This window comes from Salvelinus alpinus, chromosome 22 (genome assembly GCF_045679555.1).
Source record: "Salvelinus alpinus chromosome 22, SLU_Salpinus.1, whole genome shotgun sequence".
NCBI lineage: Eukaryota > Metazoa > Chordata > Actinopteri > Salmoniformes > Salmonidae > Salvelinus > Salvelinus alpinus.
Window position 1 is genome coordinate 35,248,119 of NC_092107.1, and position 20,887 is coordinate 35,269,005.

Sequence of the window (20,887 nt, forward strand, 5' to 3'; positions counted from 1 at the left end):
TCGCAAAAACCGTCAAGCACTATGATGAAACTGGCTCTCATGAGGACCACCCAAAGAAAAGAAGACCCAGACTTACCTCTGGTGCCGAGGATAAGTTCATTAGATTTACCAGCCTCAGGAATTGCAGCCCAAATATATGCTTCACAGAGTTCAAGTAACAGACACATCTCAACATCAACTGTTCAGAGGAGACTGCTTGAATGAGGCCTTCATGGTTGAATTGCTGCAAAGAAACCACTACTAAAGGACACCAATAATAAGAAGAGACTTGCTTGGGCCAAGAAACACGAGCAATGGACATTAGACCAGTGGAAAGTTTAGATTTTTGGTTCCAACCGCTGTGTCTTCGTGAGACGCAGAGTATTTGAACGCATCATTTCTGCATGTGTGGTTCCCACCGTGAAGCATGGAGGAGGAGGTGTGATGGTGTGGTGGTGCATTGCTGGTGACACTGTCTGTGATTTATTTTGATTTCAAGGCACACTTAACCAGCATGGCTACCACAGCACTCTGCAGTGATACGCCATCCCATCTGGTTTGCGTTTAGTGGGACTATCATTTGTTTTTCAACAGGACAATGACCCAAAACACACCTCCAGGCTGTGTAAGAGCTATTTGACCAAGAAGGAGAGTGATGGAGTGTTACATCAGATGACCTGACCTCCACAATCACCCAGCCTCAACCCAATTGAGATGGTTTGGGATGAGTTGGACCGCAGAATGAAGGAAAAGCAGCTAATAAGTGCTCAGCATATGTGGGGACACCTTCAAGACTGTTGGTGCAGCATTCCTCATGAAGCTGGTTGAGATAATGCCAAGAGTGTGCAAAGCTGTCATCAAGGCAAAGGGTGGCTACTTTGAAGAATCTAAAATATGAAACACATTTTGATTTGTTTAACACTTTTTTGGTTACTACATGATTCCGTATGTGTTAGTTCATAATTTTGTTGTCTTCACTATTATTCTACAATGTAGAAAATAGCGAAAATAAAGAAAAACCGAGGAATGAGTAGGTGTGTCCGAACTTTTGACAGGTACTGTACATTTAAACAAAATAAATATATATATATCTATATTTTGTGATTACTGATCAATTCATTTAAACATTTATAATTAATAGGTTTTGTTATCTGTTTTAACAGACCTTTTTAATTTGTGTACTCATTGTGTTTTTGTGGGATATGGTTTCCATATCAGTCCTTGGGCTTCCAACCACCTGCACCGTTTATTGTAATCTGTTTTTATCTATATTGTTGTCTATCACTTGATTTCTTTAATGCAAATAAATAAAACTAATACATGCTTCCACATGATCTAGGAGCGAGTGGGCTAACTGCAGGGGGAAACACCCTCTTCGTGCTGGGGATTCACTGAATAATTCACAGATAAAATAACAGCAATGGCTGACGTTCATAACAGCACTAAACGTAGAGAACAGACGATTATTACAGGGAGACTCATTCGCTCTGTAATGTAACCTTACTTATATAGCCTGTAATGGTTTTCCAGTCAACAAGGTATGTTTCAGAATGGCCTGCCAGCTACATCAGTTTTATATGACAAGGACACGTGTGTATGTGTGTGCGTGTGCGCACCCATGCATATGCATGTGCACCCATGTAAAGTCATCACAGTCCCTGTGCTGTAGCCAAGGAAGAGAAGGCCATGGTGAAAGTGTCTCTGGCAGTAAAATGTACCTGTTCCTATCCATCACAATAAACAGTCATATTCACAGTCTGAAACTCACCCCTTAAACACTGTTGTTGTCGCGGGCAAATTCCAAAGCAATTAGATGGTAGCTTCATTAGAGAGAGTGTGACTGGCAATTAAGCTGTACTGTATGACAGTAAGGGGCAGACCCGGGAAAGGGGAGCAGAGCCATCCACAGCTATGGTATTTTATTGAATCAGAAATTCCATCTCTCAAGTCTATAATAGCTCCAGAAAACAAACTGTTATTTTTTTCAGTTGAATTAAAAAGAGGTTTATCATTCTCTGCTGTGATTTATTTTTCATTGAAGAACCTTGGACTCTGGCAGCTTTCACACTTCTTAATTACAATTACTCATCCTTTATTTAACTAGGCAAGTCAGTTAGGAACAAATTCTTATTTTCAATGACAGCCTAGGAATAGTGGATTAACTGCCTTATTCAAGGGCAGAGCAACAGATTTTTGCCTTGTATGTTTTGGGATTTGATCTTGCAACCTTTATGGTTACTAGGCCAACACTCTAACCACTAGGCTACCTGCCACCCAAACAATTTTTACAGGGATCAGAGGCTCATTCGGTCTGTAATGTAACCTCTCATTTTTCCACTGTGTGGATGGATAACCTACATGGGTGATAGTATGTGAATGACAACTGACAAGCAAGATTTCTAATCCCTTTAATTCACAGCATGCAGAGCACAGGCTGATTATGGAGAATATATTTTACTGTATAATATATTATTATAATGTATTTGTACTGCAGAATATATTTGTACTATAGAATATATTTGTACTAAAAAATATAGAGTTACTGTGGAAAAAAGAGGTACTGTAGAATATATTTGTACTATAGAATATAGAGGTACTGTAGAATATAGAGGTTCTGTGGAATATAGATGTACTTTAGAATACAGAGGGACAATAGAATAATTGTGTACTATATAATATATTTGTACTATGGAATATATTTGTAATATAAAATACAGAGGTACTACAGAACACCAATCCAGTTAAGCCAGAGTACATCCTGTCTTGGGGTGTGAAGAGTCTACCTCATACAGAGAAACACACTCAGTCAGTCTAATAAGTTATTACCCATCATAAAACACATCTTTTTAGATGATTCCTCTGAATTGCATTAACTCTGGTGGAAAATGGACAAAATAATTGAATTTCCTTATTCCGCCTTGTGGACCTATAGAGTCGAACGCTGTGAGGTACTTAACGCCCAGGGAACAAAACTAAATGAATAAAGAACACCATTTCTCTCGCACGTGTTTGATATCACTTGTCTACCTATTGAATAATGGACCTCCCTGTTCTTGTCATGGCGGCTTGGCCCAATCTGTGATACCAGACACCATATGGGCAGGAAGTTGAGGGAATATTCATAACTCTTCTACACAACCTGCTCCATAAATCTCCTCTTTCTTCTCCCATCCTCACCACAGACAACCAATCACAGGAGAGCTGAGAGAGAGAGAGAAAGAGAGAGCAGTGCATGTCGTACTGTAGTCTGGTGTGGCATAGCATTATTCCTCCAGGGGTTGCCTCAGCTGGGTTCTCTTTAGTAAGTCATGGGTCGTGGAGCTCAGTCTGTGATATCACAGCAAAGGCTTCCTCTCTCTCTACCTCTCCACCAGCCCTGGCTGGTCTCATAGACTAGACATAACATAGTAAAAGAAAATCCGGGGCACTAAAATTAGTATACAGTGCCTTGAAAAATTATTTTTTAGGAAACTTTGCAGTATTTTGTTTTTTGATGTATTCTTCTTCATATTGTTAGCCCATATAACTTGTTGTGTTATTACATACAGCCGGAAATAACTATTGGTTATCAGAGCGTTGGTAACTCACCAACACTACCAGCATTATGACGAGGAATGCGACTTTCCCGAAGCGGATCCTTTGTTCGCACCCCTCAGGGCAATTGAACTGATTTCAGAAGCCGGCCCAAAACAACGCCGGCGGAGGAGAGGTACTCGGAGTGGTCTTCAAGTCCAACTTAGAAGGTGCACACCCTACCCACCGCTTCCGAGTATATAACTCGCTAATGTTCAGTCTCTGGATAATAAAGTTGACGAATTCAGGGCGAGAGTTTCTTTCCAGAGAGACATCAGGGATTGTAAAATACTTTGTTTCACGGAAAACATGGCTCTCTCGGGATATACTGTCTGAGTCGGTCCAACCAGTTGGGTTCATTGCGCAGACAGGAATAAATAAATATCTCTCCGGGAAGAAGAAGTGCGGGGGTGTGTGTTTCATGATTAACGACTCATTGTGTAATTATGATTAACGACTCATTGTGTAATTGTGATAACATACAAGTCCTTTTGTTCACGCAATCTAGAATACCTTACAATGAAATGCCGGCCGTATTATCTCCCAAGATCATTTTCTTTGGTCATAGTCACGGCAGTGTATATCCGACCCTCAAGCCGATACCACGACGGCCCTCAAAGAACTTCACTGGACTTTATGCAAACTGGAAACCACATATCCTGAGGCACCATTTATTGTAGCTGGAAATTTTAACTAAGCAAATCTGTGGAAAAGTCTGCCGAAGATCTATCAACATATTGACAGTAGTACTCGCGCTACTAAAACACTGGACCACTGTTTCTCCAACTTCCACGATTCCTACAAGGCCCTCCCATGCCCTCCTTTCGTGCAAATCTGACCATGACTCCATTTTGCTCCTCCCTTCCTATAGGCAGAAACTCAAACAGGAAGTACCCACGCTAAGGACTATTCAACGCTGGTCTGACCAATCGGAAACCACGCTTCAGGATTATTTTGAGCACACGGACTGGGATGTGTTCTGGGTAGCTTCAGAGAATGATATTGACGAATATACTATACAGTATATTTTCAGGAAGTGTATAGGAGATGTTGTACCCACTGTGACTATTAAAACCTACCCTAAACAGATGGATAGATGGCAGCATTCACGCATAACTGAAAGCGTGAACCACCGCATTTAACCATGGCAATGCGACTGGGAATATGGCAGAATAAGAACAGTGTAGTTATTCCCTCCGCAAAACAATCAAACAGGCAACTCGTCAGTATAGAGACAAAAAGGAGCCGCAATTCAATGGCTCAGACATGAGACGTATATGGCAGGGTCTACAGACAATCACGGACTACAAAAGGAAAACCAGCGACGTCGTGAACACTAACGTCTTGCTTCCAGACAAGCTAAATACCTTCTTCGCCCACTTTGAGGATTACAGAGTGCTACTGACGTGGCCCGCTACCAAGAACTGTGGGCTCAACTTCTCCATGGCCGACGTGAGTAAGACACCTGCATGTTAACCCTCGCAAGCCTGCCAGCCCAGACAGCATCCCTAGCCGCATCTGTAAGCATGCACAAACCAGCTGGCTGTAGTGTCTACGGACATATTCAATCTCTTCCTATCCCAGTCTGCTTCAAGATGGCCACCTTTGCTCCTGTACTCAAAAAAGCAAAGGTAACTGAGCTAAATGGATATCGCCAAGTAGCACTCACTTCTGTCATCATGAAGTGCTTTGTGAGACTAGTCAAGGATCATATCAACTCTACCTTACCTGTCACCCTAGACCCACTTAAATTTGCTTTCCGCCCCAATAGATCCACAGACAACACAATAGCCATCACACTGCACACTGCCCTATACCATCTGGACAAGAGGAATACCTATGTAAGATTGCTGTTCATTGACTATAGCTCAGCGCTCAACACCATAGTACCCTCCAAGCTCATAATTAACCTGTTTGGGCTATAGGGGGCGAATTGGAAAAACTGGAAAATATGCGCAAATTTTCAAACGGCCTTTTAATCAATTTCTGCTCTTACAATATGCATATTGTTAATAGTATTGGATAGAAAAGAGTCTCAAGTTTCTAAAACCGTTTTAATTTTTTCTCTAAGTGGAACACAAGTCCTTTGGCAGCACTTTCCCCGACCAGGAAGTAAAATGCAAGATGTTTATGCTCGCTTCAACGCTCTGCCTATACATGGTCATGCCACTTATGACCCGAAACACACCTCGTACGCCTTCCTCTGGGTGTCTAGAGGACGTCAGAGGAGAAATCATGCGTTTATCTTGTTTTGACGTGAAATAAGACCTATTTCTTTGACGTGACCGTCAATTTCAGGAAGTCAGAAGCGTGCGACTTGGGAGAGATATCATGTTTTGTTTTGCTGCCGTTTCGGATGTGAACTATCTCCAGCTCGGATTTGATTTGATAAATGAGACCATGTCATCGTAATGTATGTTTTTTCAATATAGTTTAATCAGATTATTTGAATTTTTTCGGGAGTTTTGCCGTGTTCCGTAATGTTTACTTTGTTTACGTTGGAGAGTTCCGTGCCACTCGACCAGTACCCCTGCTAAATGAAGATGGAAAGTTGCCATTCTGAATGGATTGAACGACTCTTCTGGACTAAGGACAACTTGATCAACATTCTGATGAAAGATCAGCCAAAGTAAGACCAAATTTATAATGTTATTTCATATATCTGTCGTGCATGTCAACTGGTCGCGCGCGCCCAAGTGTGTCTGTCTGGCGTGGCTATGCTAATTTAGCGCTACATTTAGTTTTCGATGTAAAACATTTAATAAATCGGAAATATTGTCTGGAATCACAAGAATCCTGTTTTTCAATTGCTGCACAGTATGTATTTCTCAGAAATGTTTTATGAGGAGTAATTCGGTATTTGATGTTGGTGTCTGTAAATGTTATGGCTGCTTTCTGATTGTAGCTGAAATGTAATTTATGATTTATACCATAAATATACACATTTTTCAAAAAAAAAAAAATGCTATACAATAAATATGTTATCAGACTGTCATCTTATGAAGTTGTTTTCTTGGTTAGTGGCTATATATATATCTTCATTTGGTCGAATTAGTGATAGCTGGTGATGGACGTTGGTGTTAGAAAGTGGTGTCTTTTGCTAAGGTGGTTAGCTAATAGATTTACATATTTTGTCTTCCCTGTAAAACATTTTAAAAATCGGACATGTTGGTTAGATTCACAAGATGTCTGCCTTTCATATGCTGTATTGGACTTGTTAATGTGTGAAAGTTAAATATTTTAAAAAAATGTTTTTTTTTTAATTTGCCGCTCTGCCTTTTCAGTGGAATGTGGGAGGAGTTCCGCTAGCGGAACCCCTGGCCTCAACAGGTTTTAAGCTTGAGGCCCTGGGTCTGAACCCCACCCTATGCAAATGAGTCCTGGACTTACTGACGGCCGCCCCCAGGTGGTGAAGGTTGGAATAAACACCACCACTTCGCTGATCCTCAACACTGGGGCCCCACAAAGGTGCGTGCTCAGGCCCCTCCTGTACTCCCTGTTCACCCATGACTGCATTGCCATGCACACTTCCAACTCAATCATCAAGTTTGCAGACAGCACAACAGTATTAGGCCTGATTACCAACAATGACGAGACAGCCTACAGGGAGGAGGTGAGGGCTCTGGGAGTGTGGTGCCAGGAAAATAACCTCTCAGTCAACATCAACAAAACAAAGGAGATGATAGTGGACTTCAGGAAACAGCAGAGGGAGCACCCCCCTATCCACATCGACAGGACCGCAGTGGAGTAAGTGGAAAGCTTCAAGTTCCTCAGCGTACCTATCACTGAAAACTGAAATGGTCCCCTACACAGACAGTGTGGTGAAGAAGGTGCAACAGTGCCTTTTCAACCTCAGGAGGCTGAAAAAATGTGTCTTTGCACCTAAAACCCTCACAAACTTTTTCAGATGCACAATTGAGATCGTCCTGTCGGGCTGTATCGCCGCCTGGTACGTCAACTGCACCGCCCGCAACCGCATGGCTCTTCAGAGGGTGTCACAGGAAGGCCAAAAAGATAATCAAAGACAACAACCACCCAAGCCACCGCCTGTTCTCCCCACTATCATCCAGAAGGCAGGTAGCACTTAATCCACTGTTCCTAGGCCGTCATTGAAAATAAGAATTTGTTCTTAAAACTGACTTGCCTAGTTAAATAAAGATTAAAAAATAAATGTAAAAAAAGGTGAGGTCACTACAGGTGCATCAAAGCTAAGACCGAGAGACAGCAAAACAGCTTCTATCTCAAGGTCAGACTGTTTAATAGCCATCACTAGCACAAAGAGGCTGCTGCCAATATATATAAACTTGAAATCACTAGCCACTTTAATAAATGGAACACCAGTCACTGTAATGTTTACATATCTTGCATTATTCATCTCATATGTATATCCTGTAATCTATACTATTCTACTGTATCTTACTCTATGCTGCCCTGACATTCCTCCTCCATATATTTATATATTCTTATTTCAATTCCTTTACTTAGATTTGTGCATATTGAGTATATGTTGTGAAATTGTTTGGTATTACTTTTTAGATATTACTGCACTGTTGGAGCCAGAAACACAAGCATTTCGCAACACCCGCAATAACATCTGCTAAACATGTGTATGTGACCAATAACATTTTATTTTGTTTTATTTTCAGCAAGACAATGATGTAAAACACACAATCAAATGAAAATGGTTAAACATGAAAATGGTTAAACATGAAAATGTTTCAAAATGGTTAAAGAGCAACAAATTTGTAGTTTTGAAATGGCCTAGTCAAAGTCCAGACCTAATCCTAATTGAGAAGTGGTGGTAGAACTTAAAATGAACAGTTCATGCTTGAAAACCCACAAATGTCACTGAGTTAAAGTAGTTCTGCATGCAAGAGTGGGACAAAATTCCTCCACAGCGATGTGAGCGACTGATCAACAACTACAGGAAGCATTTGGTTGCAGTCACTGATGCTAGAGGTGGTACAACCAGTTAATTAGTGCAAGGGGGCAATTACTTTTTCACAGAGGGGAATTGGGTGCCTAACTTTGTCTAACTTTGTTAATTTAATAAATAAAATAAATATATTAACTCAGGTTCTGTTATCTAATATTAAGTTTTGGTTGAAGATCTGACAACATTCAGTATCAAAAATGTGCAAAAATGTTGAATATCAGAAAGGGGGCAAATTCACAGCACTGTATGTTACGTTTTGCATGGTTACATAAGACAGAAGGTTACTTAAGGCAAAAACTAAAGGAGGCTGGTTGGTCTGGGTGGATGGGTAGGCGTATAATGTGAATGTCTAGCAATCTCATCACGGACAACTTTAGCATTTAAGCTAATTTGCAACTACTTACCACTTTTTAACTACTTACGATGTTAGCTAACTCTTTCCTTAACCATAACCTTAATCCTTTATTAACCTAACTTCTAACTTTCACCCTAATCTTTACCTAAACTTAACCCTAACCTTAACCCCTAACTATAACCCCTAACTCTAACCCCTAGCCTGACTAACGTTAGCCACCTAGCTAATGTTAGTATTAGCCACCTAGCTAACGTTAACCACAACAAATTGCAATTCATAACATATCAAGGGTATTGCAAATTCAAAACAAATTGTACAAATTGAGATTTGTAGCATATCAAATGAATTGTAATCACAACATATCATATGAATTGTAATATGCAACATCATAATAATTGTAATTTGTAACATATCATATGAAATGGATGATGGACATCTACAAATTAATACCACACCAAGCGTAACATATCATACTAATTTGACTGGCTCTGATTTTTATGTTACGTCTACACCTGAGTCCAGGTTGACCAGCCAGCCAGGTAGCGGTACTGTCTGCTTCTCATTACCATTCACTGTACTTTGGTGGAGTCGTATTATCCTCAATTGTTTTTCCTCCAGTCTCTACAGGCTCACTTCAATCTCTGACTTCCTCCGTAGGGTTCTATGTTTGGGGTTAGTTATGGAGGCTGTCTCAGCAGGATGGGGGAAGACTGAGAGCAGTAATTTGTTGGGTTCTTGCCTGTGGTGCAGATCATGCATACTGACTTCCCTGAGAATGATGAGGAAGATCTGAATACCATGCAGGGCCTTATGGAGGGGGTTGGGATGGGGAGGATCTGAATACCTTATGGAAGGGGTTGGGATGAGGAGGATCTGAATACCATGCAGGGCCTTATGGAGGGGGTTGGGATGAGGAGGATCTGAATACCATGCAGGGCCTTATGGAGGGGGTTGGGATGAGGAGGATGATGTGAATACCATGCAGGGCCCAATGGAGGGGTTGGGATGAGGAGGATCTGAATACCTTATGGAAGGGGTTGGGATGAGGAGGATCTGAATACCTTTGGAAGGGGTTGGGATGAGGAGGATCTGAATACCTTATGGAAGGGGTTGGGATGAGGAGGATCTGAATACCTTATGGAAGGGGTTGGGATGAGGAGGATCTGAATACCTTATGGGAGGGGTTGGGATGAGGAGGATCTGAATACCTTATGGAAGGGGTTGGGATGAGGAGGATCTGAATACCTTATGGAAGGGGTTGGGATGAGGAGGATCTGAATACCTTATGGAAGGGGTTGGGATGAGGAGGATCTGAATACCTTATGGAAGGGGTTGGGATGAGGAGGATGTGAATACCATGCAGGGCCTAATGGAAGGGGTTGGGATGAGGAGGATCTGAATACCTTTTGGAAGGGGTTGGGATGAGGAGGATCTGAATACCTTATGGAAGGGGTTATGATGAGGAGGATCTGAATACCTAATGGAAGGGGTTGGGATGAGGATGATCTGAATACCTTATGGAAGGGGGTGGGATGAGGAGGATCTGAATACCTTATGGAAGGGGTTGGGATGAGGATGATCTGAATACCTTATGGAAGGGGTTGGGATGAGGAGGATGTGAATACCATGCAGGGCCTAATGGAGGGGGTTGGGATGAGGAGGATGATGTGAATACCATGCAGGGCCTAATGGAGGGGTTGGGATGAGGAGGATCTGAATACCTTATGGAAGGGGTTGGGATGAGGAGGATCTGAATACCTTATGGAAGGGGTTGGGATGAGGAGGATCTGAATACCTTATGGAAGGGGTTGGGATGAGGAGGATCTGAATACCTTATGGAAGGGGTTGGGATGAGGAGGATCTGAATACCTTATGGAAGGGGTTGGGATGAGGAGGATCTGAATACCTTTTGGAAGGGGTTGGGATGAGGAGGATCTGAATACCTTATGGAAGGGGTTATGATGAGGAGGATCTGAATACCTAATGGAAGGGGTTGGGATGAGGATGATCTGAATACCTTATGGAAGGGGGTGGGATGAGGAGGATCTGAATACCTTATGGAAGGGGTTGGGATGAGGATGATCTGAATACCTTATGGAAGGGGTTGGGATGAGGAGGATGTGAATACCATGCAGGGCCTAATGGAGGGGGTTGGGATGAGGAGGATGATGTGAATACCATGCAGGGCCTAATGGAGGGGTTGGGATGAGGAGGATCTGAATACCTTATGGAAGGGGTTGGGATGAGGAGGATCTGAATACCTTATGGAAGGGGTTGGGATGAGGAGGATCTGAATACCTTATGGAAGGGGTTGGGATGAGGAGGATCTGAATACCTTATGGAAGGGGTTGGGATGAGGAGGATCTGAATACCTTATGGGAGGGGTTGGGATGAGGAGGATCTGAATACCTTATGGAAGGGGTTGGGATGAGGAGGATCTGAATACCTTATGGAAGGGGTTGGGATGAGGAGGATCTGAATACCTTATGGAAGGGGTTGGGATGAGGAGGATCTGAATACCTTATGGAAGGGGTTAGGATGAGGAGGATCTGAATACCTTATGGAAGGGGTTGGGATGAGGATGATCTGAATACCTTATGGAAGGGGTTGGGATGAGGAGGATCTGAATACCTTATGGAAAGGGTTAGGATGAGGAGGATCTGAATACCTTATGGAAGGGGTTGGGATGAGGATGATCTGAATACCTTATGGAAGGGGTTGGGATGAGGATGATCTGAATACCTTATGGAAGAGGTTGGGTTGAGGAGGATGTGAATACCATGCAGGTTCTTATGGAGGGGGATGCAGTCTGTCCCGAGGAGGGAGGACATTGAGTGGGTGACACCTCCGTAATCTGTCATCCACCCTACATCTTCACCATATCAAAGCTGATGTAAATGGGCTCAGGCCAACACTAGTCCAGGGGTACTCAACTCTTACCCTATGAGGTCCGGATTCTGCTGGTTTTCTGTTCTACCTAATAATGAATTGTACCCATCTGGTGTCCAGGGCCTAAATCAGTCCCTGATTAGAAGGGAACAATAAGAACAGGCACTGGAACTGGCTTCGAGGTCCAGAGTTGAGTTTGAGGGCTCTAGTCTATATCAAGGGGACTCTATAATCACGAGCTCAACGGATTACAAGACCGTTGAATAAGTCTACAGTATTTAGTCATGTTGTCACATGGGCTAGCAATGTGATGCCGTGTTCTGTGATTCTATATACAGTGGGGAGAACAAGTATTTGATACACTGCCGATTTTGCAGGTTTTCCTACTTACAAAGCATGTAGAGGTCTGTAATTTTTATCATAGGTACACTTCAACTATGAGAGACGGAATCTAAAACAAAAATCCAGAAAATCACATTGTATGATTTTTAAGTAATTAATTTGCATTTTATTGCATGACATAAGTATTTGATACATCAGAAAAGCAGAACTTAATATTTGGTACAGAAACCTTTGTTTGCAATTACAGAGATCATACGTTTCCTGTAGTTCTTGACTAGGTTTGCACACACTGCAGCAGGGATTTTGGCCCACTCCTCCCTACAGATCTTCTCCAGATCCTTCAGGTTTCGGGGCTGTCGCTGGGCAATACGGACTTTCAGCTCCCTCCAAAGATTTTCTATTGGGTTCAGGTCTGGAGACTGGCTAGGCCACTCCAGGACCTTGAGATGCTTCTTACGGAGCCACTCCTTAGTTGCCATGGCTGTGTGCTTCGTGTCGTTGTCATGCTGGAAGACCCAGCCACGACCCATCTTCAATGCTCTTACTGAGGGAAGGAGGTTGTTGGCCAAGATCTCGCGATACATGGCCCCATCCATCCTCCCCTCAATACGGTGCAGTCGTCCTGTCCCCTTTGCAGAAAAGCATCCCCAAAGAATGATGTTTCCACCTCCATGCTTCACGGTTGGGATGGTGTTCTTGGGGTTGTACTCATACTTCTTCTTCCTCCAAACACGGCGAGTGGAGTTAGACCAAAAAGCTCTATTTTTGTCTCATCAGACCACATGACCTTCTCCCATTCCTCCTCTGGATCATCCAGATGGTCATTGGCAAACTTCAGACAGGCCTGGACATGCACTGGCTTAAGCAGGGGGACCTTGTGTGCGCTGCAGGATTTTAATCCATGACGGCGTAGTGTGTTACTAATGGTTTTCTTTGAGACTGTGGTCCCAGCTCTCTTCAGGTCATTGACCAGGTCCTGCCGTGTAGTTCTGGGCTGATCCCTCACCTTCCTCATGATCATTGATGCCCCACGAGGTGAAATCTTGCATGGAGCCCCAGACCGAGGGTGATTGACCGTCATCTTGAACTTCTTCCATTTTCTAATAATTGCGCCAACAGTTGTTTCCTTCTCACCAAGCTGCTTGCCTATTGTCCTGTAGCCCATCCCAGCCTTGTGCAGGTCTACAATTTTATCCCTGATGTCCTTACACAGCTCTCTGGTCTTGGCCATTGTGGAGAGGTTGGAATCTGTTTGATTGTGTGTGGACAGGTGTCTTTTATACAGGTAACGAGTTCAAACAGGTGCAGTTAATACAGGTAATGAGTGGAGAACAGGAGGGCTTCTTAAAGAAAAACTAACAGGTCTGTGAGAGCCGGAATTCTTACTGGTTGGTAGGTGATCAAATACTTATGTCATGCAATAAAATGCAAATTAATTATTTAAAAATCATACAATGTGATTTTCTGGATTTTTGTTTTAGATTCCGTCTCTCACAGTTGAAGTGTACCTATGATAAAAATTATAGACCTCTACATGCTTTGTAAGTAGGAAAACCTGCAAAATCGGCAGTGTATCAAATACTTGTTCTCCCCACTGTACATATTGGGTTGATCCATTGGAATCGCATGCTAATGATGTGTCCTCTAGCAATGCATTTTATTGACAGTGCCTCGAAGTGTGTTCTGCTGTACAAGTTTAAATGGATTGAACTTGCTCTGAAAAGGTGTGGGCTAAAGCGATACAGTCTCCAAACGTACTAATTTAGAGGTAATAAGGGGTGATCATGAAGTCTACCAATAAAGTCCATCAAAGACCAGCTGTTGAGAGACATCCAATGACATTGGACTGACATACTAACTAAATCAGGACAACACTTTAACAAATGGATCACGAGTCACTTTAAACAATGCCACTTTAATAATGTTTACGTATCTTACATTACTCATATCATATGTATATACTGTATTTTATACCATCTAGTTGCACCGTGCCTATGTCGCTCGGCCATCTCTCATCCATATATTTATATGTACATATTCTCATTCACCCATTTTAGATTTGTGTGTATTAGGGAGTTGTTGGGGAATTGTTAGATTACATGTTAGATATTACTGCATTGTCGGAACTAGAAGCACAAGCATTTCGCTACACTCGCATTAACATCTGCTAACCATGTGCATGTGACCAATAAAGTTTGATTTGATTTGATTGGAATTGGCAGCATATCTATAAACATTTGATCCATTCCACACTGATCTCATCACATTCATGGATAAAATTACTATTTTCAAATGGGATATACTATTTTCGAATGGGATAGGGGGCTGTAATTCGGTATGCGTGGCTGTGCGGCTGCAGAGTTTGTGCTTGGCTATGGGATGATTGGCCCATCTGCACATAGCACACAGCCAGGAGATAAATGGCCTTATTACACTAGGGGAGGTCACTTGGCTCCATTTCACCAGGGGACAAAGATAGCTGGGATTTCACACTGGGTCTACTTTCCCACCACAGATTACAATTCAGACACAGGAGATATTCTGCCTCAAACCTTTTCCAAATTACAATTCAGACACACACTGGAGATATTCTGCCTCAACCCTTTTACAGATTACAATTCAGACACTGGAGATATTCTGCATCAACCCTTTTACAGATTACAATTCAGACACCGGAGATATTCTGCCTCAACCCTTTTTACAGATTACAATTCAGACACCGGCGATATTCTGCCTCAACCCTTTTACAGATTACAATTCAGACACTGGAGATATTCTGCCTCAACCCTTTTACAGATTACAATTCAGACACCGGCGATATTCTGCCTCAACCCTTTTACAGATTACAATTCAGACACTGGAGATATTATTCCTCAACCATGAGGTTTTCCCTTTCTTTTTTTCTCCTTTGACCCTGACGATGGTCCCAATTTAATGAGGATTGGTATGTGAGGATTGGTATGTGAGATTAATATCTTAATCTCAAAATCCCGATATTCCTGCCTGCTTCTTCATTAGTAGTAAAACCACTATGGTATACCAGATGTTGCAACATACAGACACCAAATTGGAATAGCTGGGAGCCTATCTCGTGCAGAGGCAGAATAGTGAGAAGATTGTCTGTCTAAAAACCCATCCTTCATGTAAAGAATGTTTTAAAGGTGCGTGAAATGAGAGTCTGGCGGGGTAGAAAATAGTCCCTTTAGAAGGAGCTGCTCATCCATCGCTCAGTGTGAGCACACGCTGTACAATCTGAGAGCTTGGTCAATGTTATTAAAGTCAGGAATCCTGTGCATTAATGATCTCCTATGGATGGGAGGAGAGTGTGTACACAACAGGGAGCTGGAGCGACAGCAGAGAGATGCGAGTCGAGGAATTAGTGAGAGGCAGGAGAGAGAGAGGGTGAGAGAATCAGAGAAAGAACGATGGAGCAGTGGCGGGCTGGCGAGCAGGAGAGGAGGAATCATTAAATGGATGGTGGTGGTGGAGAGGAGCGAGGCTGGCTCTTTGAAGACAGGCGCACGCCGCTTAGCAGGAGCCCTGAGAGCTAACAACGCTGATGGGCTGCAGGGAGCGTCTCCCAGCCTTCTCATGGATGGATCGGAGCAGCAGCACAAAGATTAGAGGTTCCCTTAATCCGACAAAGGGGATTAAACGCTGACAGAGGACAAGAGGAGGGAGAAGAAGGCTCCTGTGGAGGGGTAGATGAATTATTAACACCTCTCCTCAGACTAGTGATCTGGGTCTTTAACCCAAAAACACAGACCGATGCTCCAGACACATGCTGGGGTGTTCAGATGAGCCTTATCTGTCATCACACAACCCCCTGGACTTTGAGAGAGGGATCGAAGATACACCCTACCTCCTTCTCTCCATCCCTCCCTTAGTTTGGCTTAAACACTTTCGTACTGTACATCCTGATAGTGTCCCATCTGGAAATGCACACCCTGTGAAACTTAACACACACTGGCGGACCATAGTCTGCACACACACACACACACGTGGGCACACACACACACACACACACACATGCACACGGTGGCAGACCACAGTCTGCACTCTCACACACACACAGCCCCATATCAGCACAAAAAGTTGTTTAAAGGGATATCTCTGACATGGCACGATACCTACTCCAGATGTAAGCCAGATCATCAATTAAGTGTTTCATAAGTCAACTTCTTCTGAATGAGACCTCAATAGCCAGTGTCATTTCAAGACTCATCTCGAGGGAGACAAAAATAAAACACAAAAAAAATAAACCCAAAAGAGCAGGGAGATATTTCAAGCCAAACTTAAAAGCTTGGAGGATCAAATCAAATGTTAAATTAAGAAATATTAAATTTAAAAAAAATGAATTAGCAAAAAGACATCTAGCTACCACCCAAACGTGTTCTCTGTCTTGTGGCAAGGGCAACTGAAATGGCATCCATGTTTTCACCACTGTCCCACCCAAGATGATCTCACATTGACCTCTCAATCAGCTCAATAAACACAGAGTGTGACGGATGAACCAAAGACCTCAAACCCAGACCACCAAGCCAAAGCGTCAAACATCTCAGTGTGTCATCACTTACCCCCCTTGTTCCATCTGCCTTTAGTCCTTGCCTGGTGGCTGAGCTCAGGACCGCCAAACAGCACCAAGAGAAACAAAACAAGTTCAAAAATTGAGAAAAATCCAAACTTTGCCATGGAAAACATGTCCAAGAGTTTCTCTTCGACCGAGTCCACTTTCACATGGCTGTGTTTCCCTCTGGTGCGACGCGGTTGTGGCGCATGGTAACCCACGCGTGGGCTGTCATCAGTCAGTCAGGCAGGTATCAGCAGTGGGTCTCTGGCTCTGCCATGCTGCTAGAGGCTGCTGAGGGCTGGGTGATAGGTGCTCTTCACTGGTCCTGGGTCTCTGGCTCTGCCATGCTGCTAGAGGCTGCTGAGGGCTGGGTGATAGGTGCTCTTCACTGGTCCTGGGGCTCTGTGCTGAGCCACATGTCTCCCCTCCTGGACGCCCCTGGCTCACCAGAGCGCACGGAGCCAGACGGAACACACGCTACACCACGGCTCAGCTCAGCACCGTGCTTCACTGCTTTGCTCTCACTAACACACACTCTCTCTCACTGTTGCCACCGCTGTCGACTCCGACGCTGCCTCTGCTGCTGCTGCCTCTACTCCCTCTGCTGCTGCTGCCTCTGCTGCTGCTGCCTCTGCTGCTGCTGCTTCTGCTGCTGAATGACTTCCTGCCCTCCTCACTCTGGGTTGCTGAGGGAATACGTCTCTCAGCACTCTGGCTCTGAACCTTACACAGCACAGCCGAGTAGAGGAGAAGAAGGAATGCAACCCACAGTCTGCCCTCTGGAGAGGAGTTTACAGGGTGGGTGTCTGCTAGTTAGAAATAACACACAAACAAGCAGGCAAGAGGAGTGAGGGGAGTGTGAGGGAGAGGAACGAGAGAACAGGAGAGGAGAGAGAAGAGGTAATCTCTGTGACTCCCTGATCCTAATAGCCACGGCAGCCATGCAGCTGCTCTTTAAAGAGCAATAAGGTTTTCACATGGAGCTACTCGCATCTCACATCTGCCTGGCCAAGGTGAGCTGGAACAGGTTTACTGGCGGAGTAGAACGAGGAGTAGAAGGAGAAGGAGGAAGAGGAGAGGGATGGGGGATGAGAAAAGATCTGGTGGAAGTGCCTTTACATGGTCCCATCTCTCTCTCTCTCTCTCTCTCTCTCTCTCTCTCTCTCTCTCTCTCTCTCTCTCTCTCTGTCTCTTTCTCGTGCATTGAGGGAAGCTCCAGGTGTGCTCATGAGTTTCTCATGTTAATCACCGGTAAAAGAGTGTGGGGTGACAGCCCCATGGGCTTTTAGCTGTGTCACTTCTCCCCTGCTGCCTGCCCACAGTATTGGTCAGAAAGCCCTGTGGGTGAACTTTGCTTTTTAATGCTTTTACAAACATCCACTGTGACTGGAGAAATGTCTTGAAATTTGCCAGTGTGGTGATTGCTAGTTAGGACAACATCATTGGTCCCTTCTATCATTTATGGTGTCATAGCGTAACACGAATCATAAATACAGTTACATCATTGTTAAAAAGCCTTTATTTCAATAGTGTGATGTTTCATTTTAAATTTAAGCACAATTAATGCAAAAAGCCCATTTGAAATGGAAAATATCAGTCCTGGACCAAAGCACTTCATGTTGCCTAGAATGTGACCCTTTAGATCAGGCATCCCAAACTCACTCCTGGGTTGTTTGGTTTTGGTTTTCCCCTAGCACTAAACAGCTGGTTCAAATATCCAAATATCTGATTCAAATATCATTCTAGCTTTGATTATTTCAGTCAGCAGTGTAGGGGGAACCAGGGCCAAGTTTGGGAATTCCTGCTTTAGATAATAAAGTCTGTGATATGGCCTTGCCTTTACAATTACAATACATAGCGTTTGCAAATGAATTTATTGCAGCTGACAACTGTTTATCACAACAGTCAGTCAGACTTTCCTAACAAAGCTGCAAGGTCGTAACAAACCAAGTTCATAAAGCATGTACTTCAGGAGGGGGAAGCATGAGTAGTCTGTCTCGAACACACACCCTGGCTTTAATGTCCTCATTACAGCTTCTGAAGGAATCCATGATTAAGTGCATAATTTTTTATACACAGTGCAAATTAATATCCTGAATCCACACATAATATTCAGATTCTGCTTCCCATCCCCCTCCTCTTCCTTCTCCCCCCTCTCCCCCCCGCCCCCCGTCCTCTTCTTACTCCCCCACGCCCTCTCCCCGTACTCCCCCTACTCCCCCCACCCCCTCTCCCCCGCCATCTTCTTACTCCCCCTTCCCCTCTCCTGCTACTCCACCCAACCCCCAACCCCTCTCCCCCTACTCCACCCAACCCCCACCCCCTCTCACCCTACTCCCCCCAACCCCTCTCACCCTACTCCCCCCACCCCCTCTACTCCCCCTACTCCTCCCACCCCATCTCCCCCCACCCCCTCTACTCCCCCTACTCCCCCCACCCCATCTCCCCCTACTCCCCCCACCCCATCTCCCCCCACCCCATCTACCCCCACCCCATCTCCCCCTACCCCCCTCTCTCCCGAACCCCCCCTAAAACCCCTCTCCCTAGTCTCCATTAGATGAACCCAGTTGATAATCCCTGCAGTACTCCCTAGTCTCCCTTAGATGAACCCAGTTGATAATCCCTGCAGTACTCCCTAGTCTCCATTAGATGAACCCAGTTGATAATCCCTGCAGTACTCCCTAGTCTCCATTAGATGAACCCAGTTGATAATCCCTGCAGTACTCCCTAGTCTCCATTAGATGAACCCAGTTGATAATCCCTGCAGTACTCCCTAGTCTCCATTAGATGAACCCAGTTGATAATCCCTGCAGTACTCCCTAGTCTCCATTAGATGAACCCAGTTGATAATCCCTGCAGTACTCCCTAGTCTCCATTAGATGAACCCAGTTGATAATCCCTGCAGTACTCCCTAGTCTCCATTAGATGAACCCAGTTGATAATCCCTGCAGTACTCCCTAGTCTCCATTAGATGAACCCAGTTGATAATCCCTGCAGTACTCCCTAGTCTCCATTAGATGAACCCAGTTGATAATCCCTGCAGTACTCCCTAGTCTCCATTAGATGAACCCAGTTGATAATCCCTGCAGTACTCCCTAGTCTCCATTAGATGAACCCAGTTGATAATCCCTGCAGTACTCCCTAGTCTCCATTAGATGAACCCAGTTGATATTCCCTGCAGTACTCCCTAGTCTCCATTAGATTAACCCAGTTGATAATCCCTGCAGTACTCCCTAGCCTCCATTAGATGAACCCAGTTGATAATCCCTGCAGTACTCCCTAGTCTCCATTAGATGAACCCAGTTGATAATCCCTGCAGTACTCCCTAGTCTCCATTAGATGAACCCAGTTGATAATCCCTGCAGTACTCCCTAGTCTCCATTAGATGAACCCAGTTGATAATCCCTGCAGTACTCCCTAGTCTCCATTAGATGAACCCAGTTGATAATCCCTGCAGTACTCCCTAGTCTCCATTAGATGAACCCAGTTGATAATCCCTGCAGTACTCCCTAGTCTCCATTAGATGAACCCAGTTGATAATCCCTGCAGTACTCCCTAGTCTCCATTAGATGAACCCAGTTGATAATCCCTGCAGTACTCCCTAGTCTCCATTAGATGAACCCAGTTGATAATCCCTGCAGTACTCCCTAGTCTCTATTTGAAGATCCCAGTTGATAATCCCTGCAGTACTCCCTAGTCCCGATATATAGATCCCAGTTGATAATCCCTGCAGTACTCCCTAGTCTCCATTAGATGAACCCAGTTGATAATCCCTGCAGTACTCCCTAGTCTATATATATAGATCCCAGTTGATAATCCCTGCTGTACTCCCTAGTCTCTATATATAGATCCCAGTTGATAATCCCTGCAGTACTCCCTAGTCTCTATATATAGATCCCAGTTGATAATCCCTGCAGTGCTCCCTAGTCTCTATATGAAGATCCCTGTTGATAATCCCTGCTGTACTCCCTAGTCTCTATATGTAGATCCCCATGGATAATCCCTGCTGTACTCCCTAGTCTCTATATGTAGATCCCAGTAAGAGTTGTGTTTCATCAGTGGCCTATAGCCTGTCTAATAAAGGATTACTCGTAGATTACACTCTAACTGTATGCATGGAGAGTCAAGAGTGCTGGAGGAGAACTAAGCAGAGCAGCAGTGTCTGGGAAGTGCTTTGCCTTGGGCTCCAGTTGGAGTAGCCTTTCCCTGGCTGGCTGCTGTTGCCACCATAGAGATCCTAATG

General features: G+C 44.1%; 1 protein-coding gene across 15 annotated transcripts in view; it reads right to left on the bottom strand.

The window, feature by feature from the left end:
* The window catches only part of LOC139549459 (roundabout homolog 2-like), a 648,939-nt gene extending 631,523 nt beyond the window's left edge, over positions 1 to 17,416 (bottom strand). For 3 of the 15 annotated variants that reach the window (XM_071360000.1, XM_071359994.1, XM_071359984.1), the window contains exon 1: positions 16,652 to 17,412. In XM_071360000.1, coding sequence (XP_071216101.1) covers positions 16,652 to 16,775 — 124 coding nt within the window. In that variant the 5' untranslated portion in view covers positions 16,776 to 17,412. Of the gene's footprint in view, positions 1 to 16,651 lie in introns of all 15 variants that reach the window. The other 12 variants (XM_071359999.1, XM_071359987.1, XM_071359992.1 and 9 more) reach the window with 8 other exon arrangements.
* Positions 17,417 to 20,887: the final 3,471 nt, after the last annotated feature.